This window comes from Bombina bombina, chromosome 2, assembly GCF_027579735.1.
Source record: "Bombina bombina isolate aBomBom1 chromosome 2, aBomBom1.pri, whole genome shotgun sequence".
Taxonomy (NCBI): Eukaryota; Metazoa; Chordata; class Amphibia; order Anura; family Bombinatoridae; genus Bombina; species Bombina bombina.
Window position 1 is genome coordinate 543291196 of NC_069500.1, and position 25495 is coordinate 543316690.

The window sequence follows — 25495 nt, forward strand, 5'->3', positions numbered from 1 at the left end:
AGTAGCTTTAGATTCTCAGAATTTTGTCTTTTCTCCAAGAAGGATTGGAGAAGGGTTTATCAGCGAGTTCCCTAAAGGGTCAGATCTCTGCTTTATCTATTTTGTTACATACGTCTGGCTGATGTCCCAGATGTTCAATCCTTTTGTCAGGCTTTGATTAGAATCAGGCCTGTGTTTAAACCAATTGCTCCTCCATGGAGTTTGAATTTAGTTGTTAAAGTTCTTCAAGGGTTCCGTTTGAACCTATGCATTCCATAGATATTAAGTTGTTGTCTTGGAAAGTTTTATTTCTTGTTGCCATTTCTTCTGCTCGAAGAGCTTTCGGCATTACAATATAATTTGCCTTACCTTATTTTTCAGTCGGATAAGGTGGTGTTGCGTACTAAACTTGGTTTTCTTCCAAAGGTTGTTTCAGACAAGAACATTAATCAGGAGATTGTTGTTCCTCCTTTGTGTCCTAATCCTCCTTCTCAGAAGGAACGTCTTCTGCACAATTTGGACGTAGTCCGTGCTTTAAAATTTTACTTACCAGCGACTAAGGATTTTCGTCAATCATCTTCTCTGTTTGTCATTTTTTCTGGGAAACGTAAGGGTCAGAAAACTACGGCTACCTCTTTCTTTTTGGCTGAAGAGTATCATCCGTTTTGCATATGAGACTGCTGGACAGCAGCCTCCTAAAAGAGTTATGGCTCATTCCACCAGGGCGGTTGCTTCCTCATGATGCTTCAGTTGAGCAGATTTGTAAAGCTGCAACTTGGTCTTCTCTTCATACTTTTTCTAAATTTTACAAATTTGATACCTTTGCTTCGGCTGAGGCTGTTTTTGGGAGAAAGGTTCTTTGCCTCCTCCTGCTGACCAGGAGGCGTAATCCCACAAGTAAGGATGCAATCCGTGGACTCGTGTCTAAAAAGAAATGATCAGGTAAGCATAAATTCTTTTTTTCTTTATTTTTTAAAGAGAACCATAACACCTGCTTGAAATGTTTTTAAACTAACTTTTTCTGATTATCCAAAATAAACTGATTTTTAATGCTGTATGCAGTATTTATCTTACCACATTCTGTTGTAGATAAAAGCTTTACAATCATGTGCATCATGTGACAGTGTTGTGGAACGTACGTTAAAAAATGGCAGCATACATAGCACATCCAATGCTGCAGATCAACGTTTAAATTATAAAGCTTTTATCTACAACAGAATGCAGTAAGATGAAAATACTGCATACAGCATTGTTAGTTTATTTTGCACAATTAGAAAAAGTTAGTTTAGAATATCAAGCAGGTGTTGCGGTTCCGTTTTAAATTCATTTTGAACAGACATGCTCGTACAGATAACAAAATTCATAATATACACATAGAATAGCCATGGAAAATAAAAGTATAGACATCTCTGGGATATCATTTTGCTAGATTTAAATGTTCACCAAAGAGACTAGTAATAGCAGCACTGTGTTTTTTAGATTGTTGATTTTTGACAAATTGTGTTTTGGGATTTGTAACCCAGTCTAATAATTTTAAGGTGATTTCAGCATAGAGATAGTTTAGTATGGGTGGCATAAAAGAAGAGTTAAAGTATTTTTATAGGCCTAGTACACACTAAGGAGCGTCACAGGCTTGCCTAGAGTGGCTAGACTGTGATAGACTGGTTAATGTGGAAAGGGTCAGTTAATCCTTTCTATGACAAACTTGTCACTGTTGCAGGGTTGGTAAAACATGTCCCTTTAAATTTCAGCATTGTGAGTTGTGGTTTGTTGCAGTTTTAAGTTTATCTGTTTTAACAGTGTTGACTTTGATAACCTAAATTTTCTTCTTGCCTTCTAGCACATGCAGGTGTGTCTGCCAGTATGATGAAAAAAAGGACTTCTCACAAGTAAGATTAGCTTTTAATTATATTGAGTGCTATTAATGAAATAAAATGTGATTTGACTACAAACTACCACTACTTTGGAAAGAATGCTATTATCAGATATTCTTTTAAAAATCAATATAGTCTAGATCAGTGATTTTGCAACCTTTTTTTTTTGCCGTGGCACACTTTTTTACATTAAAAAATCCTGTGGCACACCACCATCCTAAAATTTTACAAAATCACACATTGTAGCCTAATACAGGATATATATACAATGTATGTATGTGTGTGTGTGTATATGTATGTATGTGTGTGTTAAAAAAAAAAAAAAAATCCCAAAGATTTTGTGTGATTAATCTTATGCTGGCGAGGTTTTGAATATCGGCCCTTTAGTCTTTATTTCATTACGTTTGCCTTTACTGTCTTAGATTTGTCTTTCACCATCTGAAGATTCTATTTAATCTTACATGGTGTATCCAGTCCACTGATTCATCCTTACTTGTGGGATATTCTCAATCCCTACAGGAAGTGGCAAAGAGAGCACACAGCAGAGCTGTCCATATAGCTCCCCTCAGGCTTCGCCCCCCAGTCATTCTCTTTGCCGCTCTAACAAGTAGCATCTCCACGGGAGGGTAAAGTGAATGTGGTGTTAGATTTGTAGTTTTTATTTCTTCAATCAAGAGTTTGTTATTTTAAAATAGTGCCGGTTTGTACTATTTACTCTGAGGCAGAAAGTGGTGAAGATTTCTGCTGAGAGGAAAAAGATTTTAGCATGTTGTAACTAAAATCCATTGCTGTTCCCACACAGGACTGTTGAGTACCGGGGAAGTTCAGTTGGGGGGAACAGTTTGCAGGCTTAACTGCTTAAGGTATGCTCAGTCACTTTTTTTCTAACAAGACTTGGTAATGCTAGAAGACTGACAGAAATCCCCATGTGGGAAGGTAAGCCGTATTCTGAGACGGATGGCTTAGTTAAAGGGCTTAAATCACTGGTGGACACTGTTATGGGGAAAATCGATTATTTTATTACTATAATCTGATATTTGCACAAGTGTTTATTACGTTTGGAACCCTTTTTGGGGTTTTATACGCCTGGCATATTTTTAGACACCTAATTTGGCTTAGGAAGGCCCCACAACTCCGGAGTGAAGAGGGAGGGGGCCTAATTTTTGGGCCTCAGTTGCGCAGTTCTTTTGCAAGACAGCTTCATGCAGCTTCACGTGTAGAGTCCAGAGATTGCAGGAGGACTACAGGGAGGCTTATTTCTCCAACATAGGTGTGTCCGGTCCACGGCGTCATCCTTACTTGTGGGATATTCTCTTCCCCAACAGGAAATGGCAAAGAGCCCAGCAAAGCTGGTCACATGATCTCTCCTAGGCTCCGCCTACCCCAGTCATTCTCTTTGCCGTTGTACAGGCAACATCTCCACGGAGATGGCTTAGAGTTATCAAGTTTATGCCTGTTTAACATGTCTGAACTACCAGATAGACTGTGTTCTGAATGTGGGGAAGCCAGAATTCCTATTCATTTAAATAAATGTGATTTATGTGATAATGACAATGATGCCCAAGATGATTCCTCAAGTGAGGGGAGTAAGCATGGTACTGCATCATTCCCTCCTTCGTCTACACGAGTCTTGCCCACTCAGGAGGCCCCTAGTACATCTAGCGCGCCAATACTCCTTACTATGCAACAATTAACGGCTGTAATGGATAATTCTGTCAAAAACATTTTAGCCAAAATGAACCCTTATCAGCGTAAGCGCGACTGCTCTGTTTTAGATACTGAAGAGCATGACGACGCTGATAACAATATTTCTGAAGGGCCCCCAACCCAGTCTGATGGGGCCAGGGAGGTTTTGTCTGAGGGAGAAATTACTGATTCAGGGAACATTTCTCAACAAGCTGAACCTGATGTGATTGCATTTAAATTTAAGTTGGAACATCTCCGCATTCTGCTTAAGGAGGTATTATCCACTCTGGATGATTGTGACAAGTTGGTCATCCCAGAGAAACTATGTAAAATGGACAAGTTCCTAGAGGTGCCGGGGCTCCCAGAAGCTTTTCCTATACCCAAGCGGGTGGCGGACATTGTTAATAAAGAATGGGAAAGGCCCGGTATTCCTTTCGTCCCTCCCCCCATATTTAAAAAATTGTTTCCTATGGTCGACCCCAGAAAGGACTTATGGCAGACAGTCCCCAAGGTCGAGGGAGCGGTTTCCACTTTAAACAAACGCACCACTATACCCATAGAGGATAGTTGTGCTTTCAAAGATCCTATGGATAAAAAATTAGAAGGTTTGCTTAAAAAGATGTTTGTTCAGCAGGGTTACCTTCTACAACCAATTTCATGCATTGTCCCTGTCGCTACAGCCGCATGTTTCTGGTTCGATGAGCTGATAAAGGCGGTCGATAGTGATTCTCCTCCTTATGAGGAGATTATGGACAGAATCAATGCTCTCAAATTGGCTAATTCTTTCACCCTAGACGCCACTTTGCAATTGGCTAGGTTAGCGGCTAAGAATTCTGGGTTTGCTATTGTGGCGCGCAGAGCGCTTTGGTTGAAATCTTGGTCGGCTGATGCGTCTTCCAAGAACAAGCTACTTAACATTCCTTTCAAGGGGAAAACGCTGTTTGGCCCTGACTTGAAAGAGATTATCTCTGATATCACTGGGGGTAAGGGCCACGCCCTTCCTCAGGATCGGCCTTTCAAGGCAAAAAATAAACCTAATTTTCGTCCCTTTCGTAGAAACGGACCAGCCCAAAGTGCTACGTCCTCTAAGCAAGAGGGTAATACTTCTCAAGCCAAGCCAGCTTGGAGACCAATGCAAGGCTGGAACAAGGGTAAGCAGGCCAAGAAACCTGCCACTGCTACCAAGACAGCATGAAATGTTGGCCCCCGATCCGGGACCGGATCTGGTGGGGGGCAGACTCTCTCTCTTCGCTCAGGCTTGGGCAAGAGATGTTCTGGATCCTTGGGCGCTAGAAATAGTCTCCCAAGGTTATCTTCTGGAATTCAAGGGACTTCCCCCAAGGGGGAGGTTCCACAGGTCTCAGTTGTCTTCAGACCATATAAAAAGACAGGCATTCTTACATTGTGTAGAAGACCTGTTAAAAATGGGAGTGATTCATCCTGTTCCATTAAGAGAACAAGGGATAGGGTTCTACTCCAATCTGTTCATAGTTCCCAAAAAAGAGGGAACGTTCAGACCAATCTTAGATCTCAAGATCTTAAACAAGTTTCTCAAGGTTCCATCGTTCAAGATGGAAACCATTCGAACTATTCTTCCTTCCATCCAGGAAGGTCAATTCATGACCACGGTGGATTTAAAGGATGCGTATCTACATATTCCTATCCACAAGGAACATCATCGGTTCCTGAGGTTCGCATTCCTGGACAAACATTACCAGTTCGTGGCGCTTCCTTTCGGATTAGCCACTGCTCCAAGGATTTTCACAAAGGTACTAGGGTCCCTTCTAGCTGTGCTAAGACCAAGGGGCATTGCTGTAGTACCTTACTTGGACGACATTCTAATTCAAGCGTCGTCCCTTCCTCAAGCAAAGGCTCACACGGACATTGTCCTGGCCTTTCTCAGATCTCACGGATGGAAAGTGAACGTGGAAAAGAGTTCTCTATCTCCGTCAACAAGGGTTCCCTTCTTGGGAACAATAATAGACTCCTTAGAAATGAGGATTTTTCTGACAGAGGCCAGAAAAACAAAGCTTCTAGACTCTTGTCGGATACTTCATTCCGTTCCTCTTCCTTCCATAGCTCAGTGCATGGAAGTGATCGGGTTGATGGTAGCGGCAATGGACATAGTTCCTTTTGCGCGCATTCATCTAAGACCATTACAACTGTGCATGCTCAGTCAGTGGAATGGGGACTATACAGACTTGTCTCCGAAGATACAAGTAAATCAGAGGACCAGAGACTCACTCCGTTGGTGGCTGTCCCTGGACAACCTGTCACGAGGGATGACATTCCGCAGACCAGAGTGGGTCATTGTCACGACCGACGCCAGTCTGATGGGCTGGGGCGCGGTCTGGGGATCCCTGAAAGCTCAGGGTCTTTGGTCTCGGGAAGAATCTCTGTTACCGATAAATATTCTGGAACTGAGAGCGATATTCAATGCTCTCAAGGCTTGGCCTCAGCTAGCGAGGGCCAAGTTCATACGGTTTCAATCAGACAACATGACAACTGTTGCGTACATCAACCATCAGGGGGGAACAAGGAGTTCCCTGGCGATGGAAGAAGTGACCAAAATCATTCTATGGGCGGAGTCTCACTCCTGCCACCTGTCTGCTATCCACATCCCAGGAGTGGAAAATTGGGAAGCGGATTTTCTGAGTCGTCAGACATTGCATCCGGGGGAGTGGGAACTCCATCCGGAAATCTTTGCCCAAGTCACTCAGCTGTGGGGCATTCCAGACATGGATCTGATGGCCTCTCGTCAGAACTTCAAAGTTCCTTGCTACGGGTCCAGATCCAGGGATCCCAAGGCGGCTCTAGTGGATGCACTAGTAGCACCTTGGACCTTCAAACTAGCTTATGTGTTCCCGCCGTTTCCTCTCATCCCCAGGCTGGTAGCCAGGATCAATCAGGAGAGGGCGTCGGTGATCTTGATAGCTCCTGCGTGGCCACGCAGGACTTGGTATGCAGATCTGGTGAATATGTCATCGGCTCCACCTTGGAAGCTACCTTTGAGACGAGACCTTCTTGTTCAGGGTCCGTTCGAACATCCGAACCTGGTTTCACTCCAGCTGACTGCTTGGAGATTGAACGCTTGATCTTATCGAAGCGAGGGTTCTCAGATTCTGTTATCGATACTCTGGTTCAGGCCAGAAAGCCTGTAACTAGAAAGATTTACCACAAAATTTGGAAAAAATATATCTGTTGGTGTGAATCTAAAGGATTCCCTTGGGATAAGGTTAAGATTCCTAAGATTCTATCCTTCCTTCAAGAAGGATTGGAAAAAGGATTATCTGCAAGTTCCCTGAAGGGACAGATTTCTGCCTTGTCTGTGTTACTTCACAAAAAGCTGGCAGCTGTGCCAGATGTTCAAGCCTTTGTTCAGGCTCTGGTTAGAATTAAGCCTGTTTACAAACCTTTGACTCCTCCTTGGAGTCTCAATTTAGTTCTTTCAGTTCTTCAGGGGGTTCCGTTTGAACCCTTACATTCCGTTGATATTAAGTTATTATCTTGGAAAGTTTTGTTTTTATTTGCAATTTCTTCTGCTAGAAGAGTTTCAGAATTATCTGCTCTGCAGTGTTCTCCTCCTTATCTGGTGTTCCATGCAGATAAGGTGGTTTTACGTACTAAACCTGGTTTTCTTCCAAAAGTTGTTTCTAACAAAAACATTAACCAGGAGATTATCGTACCTTCTTTGTGTCCGAAACCAGTTTCAAAGAAGGAACGTTTGTTGCACAATTTGGATGTTGTTCGCGCTCTAAAGTTCTATTTAGATGCTACAAAGGATTTTAGACAAACATCTTCCTTGTTTGTTGTTTATTCCGGTAAAAGGAGAGGTCAAAAAGCAACTTCTACCTCTCTCTCTTTTTGGATTAAAAGCATCATCAGATTGGCTTACGAGACTGCCGGACGGCAGCCTCCCGAAAGAATCACAGCTCATTCCACGAGGGCTGTGGCTTCCACATGGGCCTTCAAGAACGAGGCTTCTGTTGATCAGATATGTAGGGCAGCGACTTGGTCTTCACTGCACACTTTTACCAAATTTTACAAGTTTGATACTTTTGCTTCTTCTGAGGCTATTTTTGGGAGAAAGGTTTTGCAAGCCGTGGTGCCTTCCATTTAGGTGACCTGATTTGCTCCCTCCCTTCATCCGTGTCCTAAAGCTTTGGTATTGGTTCCCACAAGTAAGGATGACGCCGTGGACCGGACACACCTATGTTGGAGAAAACAGAATTTATGTTTACCTGATAAATTACTTTCTCCAACGGTGTGTCCGGTCCACGGCCCGCCCTGGTTTTTTTAATCAGGTCTGATAATTTATTTTCTTTAACTACAGTCACCACGGTACCATATGGTTTCTCCTATGCTAATATTCCTCCTTAACGTCGGTCGAATGACTGGGGTAGGCGGAGCCTAGGAGGGATCATGTGACCAGCTTTGCTGGGCTCTTTGCCATTTCCTGTTGGGGAAGAGAATATCCCACAAGTAAGGATGACGCCGTGGACCGGACACACCGTTGGAGAAAGTAATTTATCAGGTAAACATAAATTCTGTTTTTCGTCCAAAACTAATCCCCAAGGAAGGTAGGGCCACAGCAGAGACACTGGCATGGTGCTGTAGTGTGTTAAACCGGTGGCCTGCTTCAATTTGCTCCGGTTTGGGCAATAAGGGGTTAATTGTCTTGAAACTTAGTGTGCAATCATTTCAAAGCATTAGGATCATATGGTGAAAATTTCATAAAGATTGGATGTTTTTTTGAGATTTAGTAAAAAAGTGTGTGCTTTTTTATTATTTAAAGGCACAGTACCGTTTTTTCAAAAAGTGTATTTTTCTGTATTTGAGTGCTGTCTAAGTCTGTCTAACATGTCTGAGCCTACAGATAGACCCTGTTCTATGTGTTTAAAAGCCATGGCAGTACCCCCATTGCATTTGTGTTTAAAGTGTGCTAAGGTATCTAAACATTTTAATGACCATGCAGTGACACTTAAAAATGTAGCCCAAGATGATTCTTTGACGGAAGGTAATGAGGATAGTCCTCTTTCCTCTCCCCATTTGTCGACACCAGTTACGCCCGCGCAAGCGTTGCCTAGTACCTCTAGCGCATTGGGCCCTATTACTTTACAGCAATTAGCAGCAGTCATGGATAATTCCCTTGTGGCGTTTCTATCCAAACTGCCAGTTTTTCCAAAGAAGCGTGATAGCTCAGTTTTAAGAACAGAGGATGAGCAATCAGAAGCTTTGGATGATTTATCCGTTGTACCCTCACAACACTCTGAAGTGGCAGTGAGGGATGGTCTGTCCGTGGGAGAAATTTCTGACACAGGAAAAGTTTCTCAGCGGGCAGAGTCAGATTCCTTAGCGTTTAAATTTAAGCTGGAACACCTCCGCGTCCTGCTTAAGGAGGTTTTAGCTACGCTGGATGATTGTGACCCCATGGTGGTCCCAGAAAAATTGTGTAAAATGGACAGGTTTTTAGAGGTCCCTGTATACACTGATGCGTTTCCGATCCCGAAGAGGGTGGCGAATATTGTGACTAGGGAGTGGGAGAGACCAGGTGTACCTTTTATTCCCCCCCCCTATCTTTAAGAAAATGTTCCCAATAAATGACCCCAGGCGGGACGCATGGCAGACGGTCCCTAAGTTAGAGGGAGCAGTTTCAACACTTGCTAAGCGTACAACTATACCAATAGAAGAGTTGTGCTTTTAAAGACCCTATGGATAAAAAATTGGAAGGTTTGCTGAAGAAAATGTTTGTTCAGCAAGGCTTCCTTCAGCCAATTGCCTGCATTATTCCTGTAACTACTGCAGCGGCTTTTTGATTTGAGGCGCTGGAGGAGTCGCTCCAGAGGGAGACTTCATATGACGAAGTCATGGATAGAATTCATGCTCTAAAGCTGGCTAATTCTTTTATCACTGATGCCGCTTTCCAATTAGCTAAGTTAGCAGCGCAAAATTCAGGTTTTGCCATTATGGCGCGAAGAGCGCTTTGGCTCAAATCGTGGTCGGCTGACGTGTCGTCCAAAACAAAGTTACTAAACATTCCTTTCAAGGGAAAGACCCTTTTTGGTCCTGAGTTGAAAGAAATTATCGCGGATATCACGGGGGGGAAGGGCCATGCCCTCCCGCAGGATAAACCGTTTAAGGCCAAAAACAAGGTTAATTTTCGCTCCTTTCGCAACTTCAGGAGCGGGCCTGCTTCAACCTCTGCTGCCGCAAAGCAAGAGGGTAACGCTTCACAGCCCAAAGCAACCTGGAAACCCTTGCAGGGCTGGAATAAGGGTAAACAGGCCAAGAAGCCTGCTACCAAGACAGCATGGAGGGGTAGCCCCCGATCCGGGACCGGATCTAGTAGGGGGCAGACTTTATCTCTTTGCTCAGGCTTGGGCAAGAGATGTTCCAGATCCCTGGGCATTAGAAATTGTTGCTCAGGGGTATCTTCTAGAATTCAAGGACTCTCCCCCAAGGGGAAGGTTCCACATTTCTCGTTTGTCTTCAGACCAGACAAAGAAACAGGCGTTCTTACGCTGTGTAGAAGATCTTCTAAAGATGGGAGTGAAACACCCAGTTCCAATTGCAGAACAAGGACTGGGATTTTACTCAAACCTGTTTGTAGTTCCCAAAAAGGAAGGAACTTTCAGGCCAATCCTGGATCTAAAAATTCTAAACAAATTCCTCAGAGTTCAATCTTTCATAATGGAAACCATTCGGACAATCTTGCCGATGATCCAGGAAGGTCAATATATGACTACCGTGGATCTAAAGGATGTGTACCTACATATTCCTATCCACAAAGATCATCATCAGTTCCTAAGGATCGCCTTTCTGGACACGCATTACCAGTTCGTGGCCCTTCCTTTCGGGTTGGCCACAGCTCCCAGAATTTTCAAAAGGTTTTAGGGTCCCTTCTAGCGGTACTAAGACCGCGGTCATTGCAGTAGCACCTTACCTAGGCGACATCTTAATACAGGCGTCGTCTTTTCACAGAGCCAAGGCTCATATGGACATTGTTCTGGCCTTTCTAAGGTCTCACGGGTGGAAGGTGAACGTGTCAAAAAGTTCTGTCCCCGCTCAAAAGGGTTCCCTTCCTGGGAACACTAATAGACTCGGTAGAAATGAAAATATTTCTGACAGAGGTCAGGAAGTCAAAGCTTTTAACTACTTGCCGAGTTCTTCATTCCATTCCTCTGCCTTCTGTGGCTCAGTGCATGGAGGTAATCGGATTAATGGTTGCGGCAATGGACGTTGTCCCTTTTGCCCGAAATCATCTAAGACTACTGCAACTGTGCATTCTCTAACAGTGGAATGGGGATTATGCAGATTTGTCTCCTCAAATACAAATGGACCAGAATACCAGAGACTCTCTTCTCTGGTGGTTGTCTCAGGATCACCTGTCTCAGGGAATATGTTTCCACAGACCAGAGTGGATCATTGTCACGACCGATGCCAGTCTGTTAGGCTGGGGTGCGGTGTGGGACTCCCTGAAAGCTCAGGGTCTATGGTCTCGGGAAGAATCTCTTCTCCCGATAAACATTTTGGAACTGAGAGCGATATTCAATACGCTCCAGGCATGGCTTCAACTAGCGGAGGCCAAATTCATCAGATTTCAGTCGGACAACATCACGACTGTAGCGTACATCAATCATCAGGGAGGAACAAAGAGTTCCCTAGCGATGAAGGAAGTAACCAAGATCATCAAATGGGCGGAGGATCACTCCTGCCATCTATCTGCAATTCACATCCCAGGAGTAGACAACTGGGAGGCGGATTTTCTGAGTCGTCAGACTTTCCATCCGGGGGAGTGGGAACTCCACCCGGAGGTTTTTGCTCAGCTGACCCAGCTATGGGGCATTCCAGAATTGGATCTGATGGCGTCCCGTCAGAACACCAAACTTCCCCTTTACGGATCCAGGTCCAGAGATCCCAAGGCGGCATTGATAGATGCTTTAGTAGCGCCTTGGTCATTCAGTCTAGCTTATGTCTTTCCACAGTTTCCTCTCTTCCCTCGGCTAGTAGCCAGAATCAAACAGGAGAAGGCTTCGGTAATTCTGATAGTGCCTGCGTGGCCACGCAGGACTTGGTATGCAGACCTAGTGGACATGTCATCGGTTCCACCATGGAAACTGCCGTCGAGGCAGGATCTTCTAATACAAGGTCCATTCAAGCATCCAAATCTAGTTTCTCTGCAACTGACTGCTTGGAGATTGAACGCTTAATTCTAGCTAAGCGTGGGTTCTCTGAATCTGTTATAGATACTGAAAGCCTGTCACCAGGAAAATTTACCATAAGATATGGCGGAAATATCTCTGTTGGTGTGAATCCAAGGGTTACTCGTGGAGTAAGATTAGGATTCCAAGGATATTGTCTTTTATCCAAGAAGGATTGGAGAAAGGTTTGTCAGCTAGTTCCTTAAAGGGACAGATATCTGCTCTGTCTATCCTGTTACACAAGCGTCTGGCAGCTGTACCAGACGTTCAGGCGTTTGCACAGGCCCTAGTTAGAATCAAGCCTGTCTACAAACCTGTGGCTCTTCCATGGAGTCTAAATTTAGTTCTTTCAGTTCAAGGGGTTCCGTTTGAACCTTTACATTCCATAGATACTAAATTATTATCTTGGAAAGTTTTTTGTTTTTGGTAGCTATTTTCTCTGCTCGAAGAGTTTCTGAATTGTCTGCTTTGCAGTGTAATTCACCCTATCTGGTGTTCCATGCAGATAAGGTTGTTTTGCGTACCAAACCTGGTTTTCTTCCGAAAGTGGTTTCTAATAAGAATATTAACCAGGAAATCATTGTTCCTTCTCTGTGCCCTAATCCAGTTTCTAAGAAGGAACGACTGTTACACAATCTTGATGTTGTTCGTGCTTTAAAATTCTATTTAAATGCAACTAAAGATTTCAGACAAACCTCATCCTTATTTGTTGTCTATTCTGGTAAGAGGAGAGGTCAGAAAGCGACTGCTACCTCTTTCCTTTTGGCTGAAAAGCATCATCCGATTGGCTTATGAGACTGCTGGACAGCAGCCTCCTGAACGAATTACAGCTCATTCCACCAGAGCTGTGGCTTCCACATGGGCTTTCAAGAATGAGGCTTCTGTTGAACAGATTTGTAAGGCAGCGACTTGGTCTTCACTGCATACATTTTACAAATTCGATACTTTTGCTTCTTCGGAGGCTATTTTTGGGAGAGATGTTTTGCAAGCAGTGGTTCCTTCTGTTTAGGTTACCTGACTTGTTCCCTCCCTTCATCCGTGTCCTAAAGCTTTGGTATTGGTATCCCACAAGTAAAGGATGAATCCGTGGACTGGATACACCTTGCAAGAGAAAACAGAATTTATGCTTACCTGATAATTTCCTTTGTTTTACGGTGTATCCAGTCCACGGCCCGCCCTGGCAATTAAGTCAGGTTCAAATTTATTTTTGTAAAACTACAGTCACCACTTCACCCTATGGTTTCTCCTTTTTCTCCTAACCGTCGGTCGAATGACTAGGGGGGGGGCGGAACCTGAGGGGAGCTATATGGACAGCTCTGCTGAGTGATCTCTTTGCCACTTCCTGTAGGGATTGAGAATATCCCACAAGTAAGGATGAATCCGTGGACTGGATACACCGTAAGAGAAAGTAATTTATCAGGCAAGCATAAATTCTGTTTTTCCTTGTTTATCTTGCTCTCATTAAACATTGATGACATGTTTATTTCTTTCATGTAATTAGCAAGAGTCCATGAGCTAGTGACGTATGGGATATACATTCCTACCAGGAGGGGCAAAGTTTCCCAAACCTCAAAATGCCTATAAATACACCCCTCACCACACCCACAATTCAGTTTTACAAACTTTGCCTCCTATGGAGGTGGTGAAGTAAGTTTGTGCTAGATTCTACGTTGATATGCGCTCCGCAGCAAGTTGGAGCCCGGTTTTCCTCTCAGCGTGCAGTGAATGTCAGAGGGATGTGAGGAGAGTATTGCCTATTTGAATGCAGTGATCTCCTTCTACGGGGTCTATTTCATAGGTTCTCTGTTATCGGTCGTAGAGATTCATCTCTTACCTCCCTTTTCAGATCGACGATATACTCTTATTTATATACCATTACCTCTGCTGATTTTCGTTTCAGTACTGGTTTGGCTTTCTACAAACGTGTAGATGAGTGTCCTGGGGTAAGTAAATCTTCTTTTCTGTGAAACTCTAAGCTATGGTTGGGCAATTTATTTATAAAGTTCTAAATATATGTATTCAAACATTTATTTGCCTTGTCTCAGAATGTTCAACATTCCTTATTTTCAGACAGTCCGTTTCATATTTGGGATAATGCGTTTGAATCAATCATTTTTTCTTACCTTAAAAATTTGACTTTTTTTTCCCTGTGGGCTGTTAGGCTCGCGGGGGCTGAAAATGTTTCTTTTTATTGCGTCATTCTTGGCACGGACTTTTTTGGCGCAAAAAATCTTTTCTGTTTCCGGCGTCATACGTGTCGCCGGAAGTTGCGTCATTTTTTGACGTCCTTTTGCGCCAAAAAATGTTGGCGTTCCGGATGTGGGCGTATTATTTGGCGCCAAAAAATATGGGCGTCTCTTTTGTCTCCACATTATTTCAGTCTGATTTTTTCTTTGCTTCTGGTTTCTAGAAGCTTGTTTATTGGCATTTTTTCCCATTCCTGAAACTGTCATTTAAGGAATTTGATAAATTTTGCTTTATATGTTGTTTTTTCTCTTACATATTGCAAGATGTCTCACGTTGCATCTGAGTCAGAAGATACTTCAGGAAAATCGCTGTCTAGTGCTGGAACTACCAAAGCTAAGTGTATCTGCTGTAAACTTTTGGTAGCTATTCCTCCGGCTGTTTGTATTAGTTGTCATGACAAACTTGTTAAAGCAGATATTTCCTTTAGTAATGTACCATTGCCTGTTGCAGTTCCCTCAACATCTAAGGTGCAGAATGTTCCTGATAACATAAGAGATTTTGTTTCTGAATCCATCAAGAAGGCTATGTCTGTTATTTCTCCTTCTAGTAAACATAAAAAATCTTTTAAAACTTCTCTCTCTACAGATGAATTTTTAAATGAACATCATCATTCTAATGACTCTTCTGGTTCAGAGGATTCTGTCTCAGAGATTGATGCTGATAAATCTTCATATTTATTTAAAATGGAATTTATTCGTTCTTTACTTAAAGAAGTACTAATTGCTTTAGAAATTGAGGATTCTGGTCCTCTTGATACTAATTCTAAACGTTTAGATAAGGTGTTTAAATCTCCTGTGGTTATTCCAGAAGTTTTTTCCTGTTCCTAATGCTATTTCTGAAGTAATTTCCAGAGAATGGGATAAATTGGGTAATTCATTTACTCCTTCTAAACGTTTTAAGCAATTATATCCTGTGCCGTCTGACAGATTAGAATTTTGGGACAAAATCCCTAAAGTTGATGGGGCTATTTCTACCCTTGCTAAACGTACTACTATTCCTACGTCAGATGGTACTTCGTTTAAAGATCCTTTAGATAGGAAAATTGAATCCTTTCTAAGAAAAGCTTATCTGTGTTCAGGTAATCTTCTTAGACCTGCTATATCTTTGGCTGATGTTGCTGCAGCTTCAACTTTTTGGTTGGAGACTTTAGCGCAACAAGTAACAGATCATGATTCTCATAATATTATTATTCTTCTTCAGCATGCTAATAATTTTATCTGTGATGCCATTTTTGATATTATCAGAGTTGATGTCAGGTTTATGTCTTTAGCTATTTTAGCTAGAAGAGCTTTATGGCTTAAAACTTGGAATGCTGATATGGCTTCTAAATCAACTCTACTTTCCATTTCTTTCCAGGGTAACAAATTATTTGGTTCTCAGTTGGATTCCATTATCTCAACTGTTACTGGTGGGAAAGGAACTTTTTTACCACAGGATAAAAAATCTAAGGGTAAAAACAGGGCTAATAATCATTTTCGTTCAACAAAGAACAAAAGCCTGATCCTTCATCCTCAGGAGCAGTTTCAGTTTGGAAACCATCTCCAGTCTGGAATAAATCCAAGCCTTCTAGAAAGGCAAAGCCTGCTTCTAAGTCCACATGAAGGTGCGGCCCTCATTCCAGCTCAGCTGGTAGGGGGCAGGTTACGTTTTTTCAAAGAAATTTGGTTCAATTCTGTTCACAATCTTTGGATTCAGAACATTGTTTCAGAAGGGTACAGAATTGGTTTCAAGATGAGACCTCCTGCAAAGAGATTTTTTCTTTCCCGTGTCCCAGTAAATCCAGTGAAAGCTCAAGCATTTCTGAATTGTGTTTCAGATCTAGAGTTGGCTGGAGTAATTATGCCAGTTCCAGTTCAGGAACAGGGGATGGGGTTTTATTCAAATCTCTTCATTGTACCAAAGAAGGAGAATTCCTTCAGACCAGTTCTGGATCTAAAAATATTGAATCGTTATGTAAGGATACCAACGTTCAAAATGGTAACTGTAAGGACTATCTTGCCTTTTGTTCAGCAAGGGCATTATATGTCCACAATAGATTTACAGGATGCTTATCTGCATATTCCGATTCATCCAGATCATTATCAGTTCCTGAGATTCTCTTTTCTGGACAAGCATTACCAGTTTGTGGCTCTGCCGTTTGGCCTAGCTACAGCTCCAAGAATTTTTACAAAAGTTCTCGGTGCCCTTCTGTCTGTAATCAGAGAACAGGGTATTGTGGTATTTCCTTATTTGGACGATATCTTGGTACTTGCTCAGTCTTTACATTTAGCAGAATCTCATACGAATCGACTTGTGGTGTTTCTTCAAGATCATGGTTGGAGGATCAATTTACCAAAAAGTTCATTGATTCCTCATTCAAGGGTAACTTTTCTGGGTTTCCAGATAGATTCAGTGTCCATGACTCTGTCTTTAACAGACAAGAGACGTCTAAAATTGATTTCAGCTTGTCGAAACCTTCAGTCACAATCATTCCCTTCGGTAGCCTTATGCATGGAAATTCTAGGTCTTATGACTGCTGCATCGGACGCGATCCCCTTTGCTCGTTTTCACATGCGACCTCTTCAGCTCTGTATGCTGAATCAATGGTGCAGGGATTACACAAAGATATCTCAATTTAATATCTTTAAAACCGATTGTACGACACTCTCTAACGTGGTGGACAGATCACCATCGTTTAATTCAGGGGGCTTCTTTTGTGCTTCCGACCTGGACTGTAATTTCAACAGATGCAAGTCTCACGGGTTGGGGAGCTGTGTGGGGATCTCTGACGGCACAAGGAGTTTGGGAATCTCAGGAGGTGAGATTACCGATCAAAATTTTGGAACTCCGTGCAATTTTCAGAGCTCTTCAGTCTTGGCCTCTTCTGAAGAGAGAATCGTTCATTTGTTTTCAGACAGACAATGTCACAACTGTGGCATACATCAATCATCAAGGAGGGACTCACAGTCCTCTGGCTATGAAAGAAGTATCTCGAATTCTGGTTTGGGCGGAATCCAGCTCCTGTCTAATCTCTGCGGTTCATATCCCAGGTATAGACAATTGGGAAGCGGATTATCTCAGTTGCCAAACGTTACATCCGGGCGAATGGTCTCTTCACCCAGAGGTATTTCTTCAGATTGTTCAAATGTGGGGACTTCCAGAAATAGATCTGATGGCCTCTCATCTAAACAAGAAACTTCCCAGGTATCTGTCCAGATCCAGGGATCCTCAAGCGGAAGCAGTGGATGCATTGTCACTTCCTTGGAAGTATCATCCTGCCTATATCTTTCCGCCTCTAGATCTTCTTCCAAGAGTAATCTCCAAGATTCTGAAGGAATGCTCGTTTGTTCTGCTGGTAGCTCCGGCATGGCCTCACAGGTTTTGGTATGCGGATCTTGTCCGGATGGCCTCTTGCCATCCGTGGACTCTTCCGCTACGACCAGACCTTCTGTCGCAAGGTCCTTTTTTCCATCAGGATCTCAAATCCTTAAATTTAAAGGTATGGAGATTGAACGCTTGATTCTTAGTCAAAGAGGTTTCTCTGACTCTGTGATTAATACTATGTTACAGGCTCGTAAATCTGTATCCAGAGAGATATATTATAGAGTCTGGAAGACTTATATTTCTTGGTGTCTTTCTCATCATTTTTCTTGGCATTCTTTTAGAATTCCAAGAATTTTACAGTTTCTTCAGGATGGTTTAGATAAAGGTTTGTCCACAAGTTCCTTGAAAGGACAAATCTCTGCTCTTTCTGTTCTTTTTCACAGAAAGATTGCTAATCTTCCTGATATTCATTGTTTTGTACAAGCTTTGGTTCGTATAAAACCTGTCATTAAGTCAATTTCTCCTCCGTTTGAACCTATGCATTCATTGGACATTAAATTACTTTCTTGGAAAGTTTTGTTCCTTTTGGCAATCTCTTCTGCCAGAAGAGTTTCTGAATTATCTGCTCTTTCTTGTGAGTCTCCTTTTCTGATTTTTCATCAGGATAAGGCAGTGTTGCGAACTTCTTTTGAATTTTTACCTAAAGTTGTGAATTCCAACAACATTAGTAGAGAAATTGTGGTTCCTTCATTATGTCCTAATCCTAAGAATTCTAAGGAGAAATCGTTACATTCTTTGGATGTTGTTAGAGCTTTGAAATATTATGTTGAAGCTACTAAGTCTTTCCGAAAGACTTCTAGTTTATTTGTTATCTTTTCCGGTTCTAGAAAAGGCCAGAAAGCTTCTGCCATTTCTTTGGCATCTTGGTTGAAATCTTTAATTCATCTTGCCTATGTTGAGTCGGGTAAAACTCCGCCTCAAAGGATTACAGCTCATTCTACTAGGTCAGTGTCTACTTCCTGGGCGTTTAGGAATGAAGCTTCGATTGATCAGATTTGCAAAGCAGCAACTTGGTCCTCTTTGCATACTTGTACTAAATTCTACCATTTTGATGTATTTTCTTCTTCTGAAGCAGTTTTTGGCAGAAAAGTACTTCAGGCAGCGGTTTCAGTTTGAATCTTCTGCTTATGTTTTTCATTAAACTTTATTTTGGGTGTGGATTATTTTCAGCAGGAATTGGCTGTCTTTATTTTATCCCTCCCTCTCTAGTGACTCTTGCGTGGAAAGATCCACATCTTGGGTAATCATTATCCCATACGTCACTAGCTCATGGACTCTTGCTAATTACATGAAAGAAAACATAATTTATGTAAGAACTTACCTGATAAATTCATTTCTTTCATATTAACAAGAGTCCATGAGGCCCACCCTTTTTTGTGGTGGTTATGATTTTTGTATAAAGCACAATTATTCCAATTCCTTATTTCTCCAACATAGGTGTGTCCGGTCCACGGCGTCATCCTTACTTGTGGGATATTCTCCTCCCCAACAGGAAATGGCAAAGAGCCCAGCAAAGCTGGTCACATGATCCCTCCTAGGCTCCGCCTTCCCCAGTCATTCTCTTTGCCGTTGTACAGGCAACATCTCCACGGAGATGGCTTAGAGTTTTTTAGTGTTTAACTGTAGTTTTTATTATTCAATCAAGAGTTTGTTATTTTAAAATAGTGCTGGTATGTACTATTTACTCTGAAACAGAAAAGAGATGAAGATTTCTGTTTGTAAGAGGAAAATGATTTTAGCAACCGTTACTAAAATCGATGGCTGTTTCCACACAGGACTGTTGAGAGGAATTAACTTCAGTTGGGGGAAACAGGGAGCAGACTTTTGCTGCTTGAGGTATGACACATTTCTAACAAGACGATGTAATGCTGGAAGCTGTCATTTTCCCTATGGGATCCGGTAAGCCATTTTTATTACATGAAGAGAAAAAAGGGCTTCACAAGGGCTTTTAAGACTGTAGACATTTTCTGGGCTAAAACGATTTATATATAAGCATATTTTATACTCCATAGCCTTGAGGAATTATTTTAATCTTGGGAACTATGTAAAATAACCGGCAGGCACTGTATTGGACACCTTATTCTCTAGGGGCTTTCCCTAATCATAGGCAGAGTCTCATTTTCGCGCCTCTATTGCGCACTTGTTTTTGGGAAGCATGACATGCAGATGCATGTGTGAGGAGCTCTGATACATAGAAAAGACTTTCTGAAGGCGTCATTTGGTATCGTATTCCCCTTTGGGCTTGGTTGGGTCTCAGCAAAGCAGATACCAGGGACTGTAAAGGGGTTAAATATAAAAACGGCTCCGGTTCCGTTATTTTAAGGGTTAAAGCTTCCAAATTTGGTGTGCAATACTTTTAAGGCTTTAAGACACTGTGGTGAAATTTTGGTGAATTTTGAACAATTCCTTCATACTTTTTCACATATGCAGTAATAAAGTGTGTTCAGTTTAAAATTTAAAGTGACAGTAACGGTTTTATTTTAAAACGTTTTTTGTACTTTGTTATCAAGTTTATGCCTGTTTAACATGTCTGAACTACCAGATAGACTGTGTTCTGTATGTGGGGAAGCCAAGGTTCCTTCTCATTTAAATAGATGTGATTTATGTGACACAAAATTTAGAGAAAATGATGCCCAAGATGATTCCTCAAGTGAGGGGAGTAAGCATGGTACTGCATCATCCCCTCCTTCGTCTACACCAGTCTTGCCCACACAGGAGGCCCCTAGTACATCTAGTGCGCCAATACTCCTTACTATGCAACAATTAACCGCTGTAATGGATAATTCTATCAAAAACATTTTAGCCAAAATGCCCACTTATCAGCGAAAGCGCGACTGCTCTGTTTTAGAAAATACTGAAGAGCATGAGGACGCTGATGATATTGGTTCTGAAGTGCCCCTACACCAGTCTGAGGGGGCCAGGGAGGTTTTGTCTGAGGGAGAAATTTCAGATTCAGGGAAAATTTCTCAACAAGCTGAACCTGATGTGATTACATTTAAATTTAAATTGGAACATCTCCGCGCTCTGCTTAAGGAGGTGTTATCTACTCTGGATGATTGTGAGAATTTGGTCATTCCAGAGAAATTATGTAAAATGGACAAGTTCCTAGAGGTCCCGGGGCCCCCCGAAGCTTTTCCTATACCCAAGCGGGTGGCGGACATTGTAAATAAAGAATGGGAAAGGCCCGGTATACCTTTCGTCCCTCCCCCCATATTTAAGAAATTGTTTCCTATGGTCGACCCCAGAAAGGACTTATGGCAGACAGTCCCCAAGGTCGAGGGGGCGGTTTCTACTCTAAACAAACGCACCACTATACCCATAGAAGATAGTTGTGCTTTCAAAGATCCTATGGATAAAAAATTAGAGGGTTTGCTTAAAAAGATGTTTGTTCAGCAAGGTTACCTTCTACAACCAATTTCATGCATTGTTCCTGTCACTACAGCAGCGTGTTTCTGGTTCGATGAACTAGAAAAGGCGCTCAATAATAATTCTTCTTCTTATGAGGAGATTATGGACAGAATTCATGCTCTCAAATTGGCTAATTCTTTCACCCTAGACGCCACTTTGCAATTGGCTAGGTTAGCGGCGAAAAATTCTGGTTTTGCTATTGTGGCGCGCAGAGCGCTTTGGCTAAAATCTTGGTCAGCGGATGCGTCTTCCAAGAACAAATTGCTTAACATTCCTTTCAAGGGGAAAACGCTGTTTTGCCCTGACTTGAAAGAGATTATCTCTGATATCACTGGGGGCAAGGGCCACGCCCTTCCTCAGGATAGGTCTTTCAAAGCCAAAAATAAACCTAATTTTCGTCCCTTTCGCAGAAACGGACCAGCCCCAAGTGCTACGTCCTCTAAGCAAGAGGGTAATACTTCTCAAGCCAAGCCAGCCTGGAGGCCAATGCAAGGCTGGAACAAAGGAAAGCAGGCCAAGAAACCTGCCACTGCTACCAAGACAGCATGAGATGTTGGCCCCCGATCCGGGACCGGATCTGGTGGGGGGCAGACTCTCTCTCTTCGCTCAGGCTTGGGCAAGAGATGTTCTGGATCCTTGGGCACTAGAAATAGTCTCCCAAGGTTATCTTCTGGAATTCAAGGGGCTTCCCCCAAGGGGGAGGTTCCACAGGTCTCAATTGTCTTCAGACCACATAAAAAAACAGGCATTCTTACATTGTGTAGAAGACCTGTTAAAAATGGGAGTGATTCATCCTGTTCCATTAGGAGAACAAGGGATGGGGTTCTACTCCAATCTGTTCGTAGTTCCCAAAAAAGAGGGAACATTCAGACCAATCTTAGATCTCAAGATCCTAAACAAGTTTCTCAAGGTTCCATCGTTCAAAATGGAAACCATTCGAACAATCCTTCCATCCAGGAAGGTCAATTCATGACCACGGTGGATTTAAAGGATGCGTATCTACATATTCCTATCCACAAGGAACATCATCGGTTCCTAAGGTTCGCATTCCTGGACAAGCATTACCAGTTTGTGGCACTTCCGTTCGGATTAGCCACTGCTCCAAGAATTTTCACAAAGGTACTAGGGTCCCTTCTAGCGGTGCTAAGACCAAGGGGCATTGCAGTAGTACCTTACTTGGACGACATTCTGATTCAAGCGTCGTCCCTTCCACAAGCAAAGGCTCACACGGACATTGTCCTGGCCTTTCTCAGATCTCACGGGTGGAAAGTGAACGTAGAAAAAAGTTCGCTATCTCCGTCAACAAGGGTTCCCTTCTTGGGAACAATAATAGACTCCTTAGAAATGAGGATTTTTCTGACAGAGGCCAGAAAATCAAAACTTCTAAACTCTTGTCAAATACTTCATTCTGTTCCTCTTCCTTCCATAGCGCAGTGCATGGAAGTAATAGGTTTGATGGTAGCGGCAATGGACATAGTTCCTTTTGCGCGAATTCATCTAAGACCATTACAACTGTGCATGCTCAGTCAGTGGAATGGGGACTATACAGACTTGTCTCCGACGATACAAGTAGATCAGAGGACCAGAGATTCACTCCGTTGGTGGCTGTCCCTGGACAACCTGTCACAGGGGATGAGCTTCCGCAGACCAGAGTGGGTCATTGTCACGACCGACGCCAGTCTGGTGGGCTGGGGCGCGGTCTGGGGACCCCTGAAAGCTCAGGGTCTTTGGTCTCGGGAAGAATCTCTTCTCCCGATAAATATTCTGGAACTGAGAGCGATATTCAATGCTCTCAAGGCTTGGCCTCAGCTAGCAAAGGCCAAGTTCATACAGTTTCAATCAGACAACATGACGACTGTTGCGTACATCAACCATCAGGGGGGAACAAGGAGTTCCCTGGCGATGGAAGAAGTGACCAAAATCATTCAATGGGCGGAGACTCACTCCTGCCACTTGTCTGCAATCCACATCCCAGGAGTGGAAAATTGGGAAGCGGATTTTCTGAGTCGTCAGACATTTCATCCGGGGGAGTGGGAACTCCATCCGGAAATCTTTGCCCAAATAACTCAATTGTGGGGCATTCCAGACATGGATCTGATGGCCTCTCGTCAGAACTTCAAGGTTCCTTGCTACGGGTCCAGATCCAGGGATCCCAAGGCGACTCTAGTAGATGCACTAGTAGCACCTTGGACCTTCAAACTAGCTTATGTATTCCCGCCGTTTCCTCTCATCCCCAGGCTGGTAGCCAGGATCAATCAGGAGAGGGCATCGGTGATCTTGATAGCTCCTGCGTGGCCACGCAGGACTTGGTATGCAGACCTGGTGAATATGTCATCGGCTCCACCATGGAAGCTACCTTTGAGACGAGACCTTCTTGTTCAAGGTCCGTTCGAACATCCGAATCTGGTCTCACTCCAACTGACTGCTTGGAGATTGAACGCTTGATCTTATCAAAGCGAGGGTTCTCAGATTCTGTCATTGATACTCTTGTTCAGGCCAGAAAGCCTGTAACTAGAAAAATCTACCACAAAATATGGAAAAAATATATCTGTTGGTGTGAATCTAAAGGATTCCCTTGGGACAAGGTAAAAATTCCTAAGATTCTATCCTTTCTTCAAGAAGGTTTGGAGAAAGGATTATCTGCAAGTTCTTTGAAGGGACAGATTTCTGCCTTGTCTGTGTTACTTCACAAAAAGCTGGCAGCTGTGCCAGATGTTCAAGCCTTTGTTCAGGCTCTGGTTAGAATCAAGCCTGTTTACAAACATTTGACTCCTCCTTGGAGTCTCAATTTAGTTCTTTCAGTTCTTCAGGGGGTTCCGTTTGAACCCTTACATTCCGTTGATATTAAGTTATTATCTTGGAAAGTTTTGATTTTGGTTGCAATTTCTTCTGCTAGAAGAGTTTCAGAATTATCTGCTCTGCAGTGTTCTCCTCCTTATCTGGTGTTCCATGCAGATAAGGTGGTTTTACGTACTAAACCTGGTTTTCTTCCGAAAGTTGTTTCTAACAAAAACATTAACCAGGAGATAGTCGTGCCTTCTTTGTGTCCGAATCCAGTTTCAAAGAAGGAACGTTTGTTGCACAATTTGGATGTAGTTCGTGCTCTAAAATTCTATTTAGATGCTACAAAGGATTTTAGACAAACATCTTCTTTGTTTGTTGTTTATTCTGGTAAAAGGAGAGGTCAAAAAGCAACTTCTACCTCTCTCTCTTTTTGGATTAAAAGCATCATCAGATTGGCTTACGAGACTGCCGGACGGCAGCCTCCTGAAAGAATCACAGCTCATTCTACTAGGGCTGTGGCTTCCACATGGGCCTTCAAGAACGAGGCTTCTGTTGATCAGATATGTAAGGCAGCGACTTGGTCTTCACTGCACACTTTTACTAAATTTTACAAATTTGATACTTTTGCTTCTTCTGAGGCTATTTTTGGGAGAAAGGTTTTGCAAGCCGTGGTGCCTTCCATCTAGGTGACCTGATTTGCTCCCTCCCTTCATCCGTGTCCTAAAGCTTTGGTATTGGTTCCCACAAGTAAGGATGACGCCGTGGACCGGACACACCTATGTTGGAGAAAACAGAATTTATGTTTACCTGATAAATTACTTTCTCCAACGGTGTGTCCGGTCCACGGCCCGCCCTGGTTTTTTAATCAGGTCTGATAATTTATTTTCTTTAACTACAGTCACCACGGTATCATATGATTTCTCCTATGCAAATATTCCTCCTTTACGTCGGTCGAATGACTGGGGAAGGCGGAGCCTAGGAGGGATCATGTGACCAGCTTTGCTGGGCTCTTTGCCATTTCCTGTTGGGGAGGAGAATATCCCACAAGTAAGGATGACGCCGTGGACCGGACACACCGTTGGAGAAAGTAATTTATCAGGTAAACATAAATTCTGTTTTTATATGCTTTCGCACTTTTTTATCACCCCACTTCTTGGCTATTCGTTAAACTGAATTGTGGGTGTGGTGAGGGGTGTATTTATAGGCATTTTGAGGTTTGGGAAACTTTGCCCCTCCTGGTAGGAATGTATATCCCATACGTCACTAGCTCATGGACTCTTGCTAATATGAAAGAAATGAATTTATCAGGTAAGTTCTTACATAAATTGTTTTTTTATTGGCATCAATATCCTCTTTTACCTACACACCTGAGTTAGTTGTCACCATGCTGCATAGAGTGATGGGTTACTTAAACTAGAGTATTCTACTATAAATATTTCTTGCTTTACTTGCATTATATTAGTCTAGTGAGAGAGCTTCTTTCTGTATTTCTTTTTATTTTTTTTATTTAAGAATTGTCTCTCGTTTTGTTTGTTTTTGTTTTTTTAAAGCTCTGCTGGTGCTTTTATTTTCAGAGCTTTCAGACTCTTAGGGAGCAGAATTTTTTTTTTTTTTTTTTTAACTTATTTGTACATGGCACAATTTTGTGCTATTGTCGTTTGAAAAATTATATGCTCTAATTTTCAAGAGCATGCCTTTTTTAAAGGGGTGTGAAACAGTTCACCTTTAGTGTTGTTTAAAAAAAAAAAAATATATTAAAAACAGAAAAAAAGTCTTCTTGATAAGAGCACTTAGAAATTAACTTTGAGAGCTATTACATAACTTGTTATTCTGTCACATGGTTTTTGCGGCAAACGTCCTCTACTGGCCATTGGCAATAAACTGACTGCAACTATTATAGGTGTCTCCTAAGAGGAAAATTTGCTCCTTTGCCTTCCTGTAGACACCACAGCC

At 42.5% G+C, this 25495-nt stretch overlaps 1 protein-coding gene across 1 annotated transcript in view; it reads left to right on the top strand.

Moving 5' to 3' along the window:
• SPIN1 (spindlin 1) overlaps positions 1-25495 on the top strand; it is a gene marked incomplete in the record, with an annotated part of 333933 nt that overhangs the window by 114017 nt on the left and 194421 nt on the right. The window contains 1 exon segment of the mRNA XM_053702399.1: positions 1820-1868. Within this exon segment, the coding sequence (XP_053558374.1) occupies positions 1820-1868 (49 nt within the window).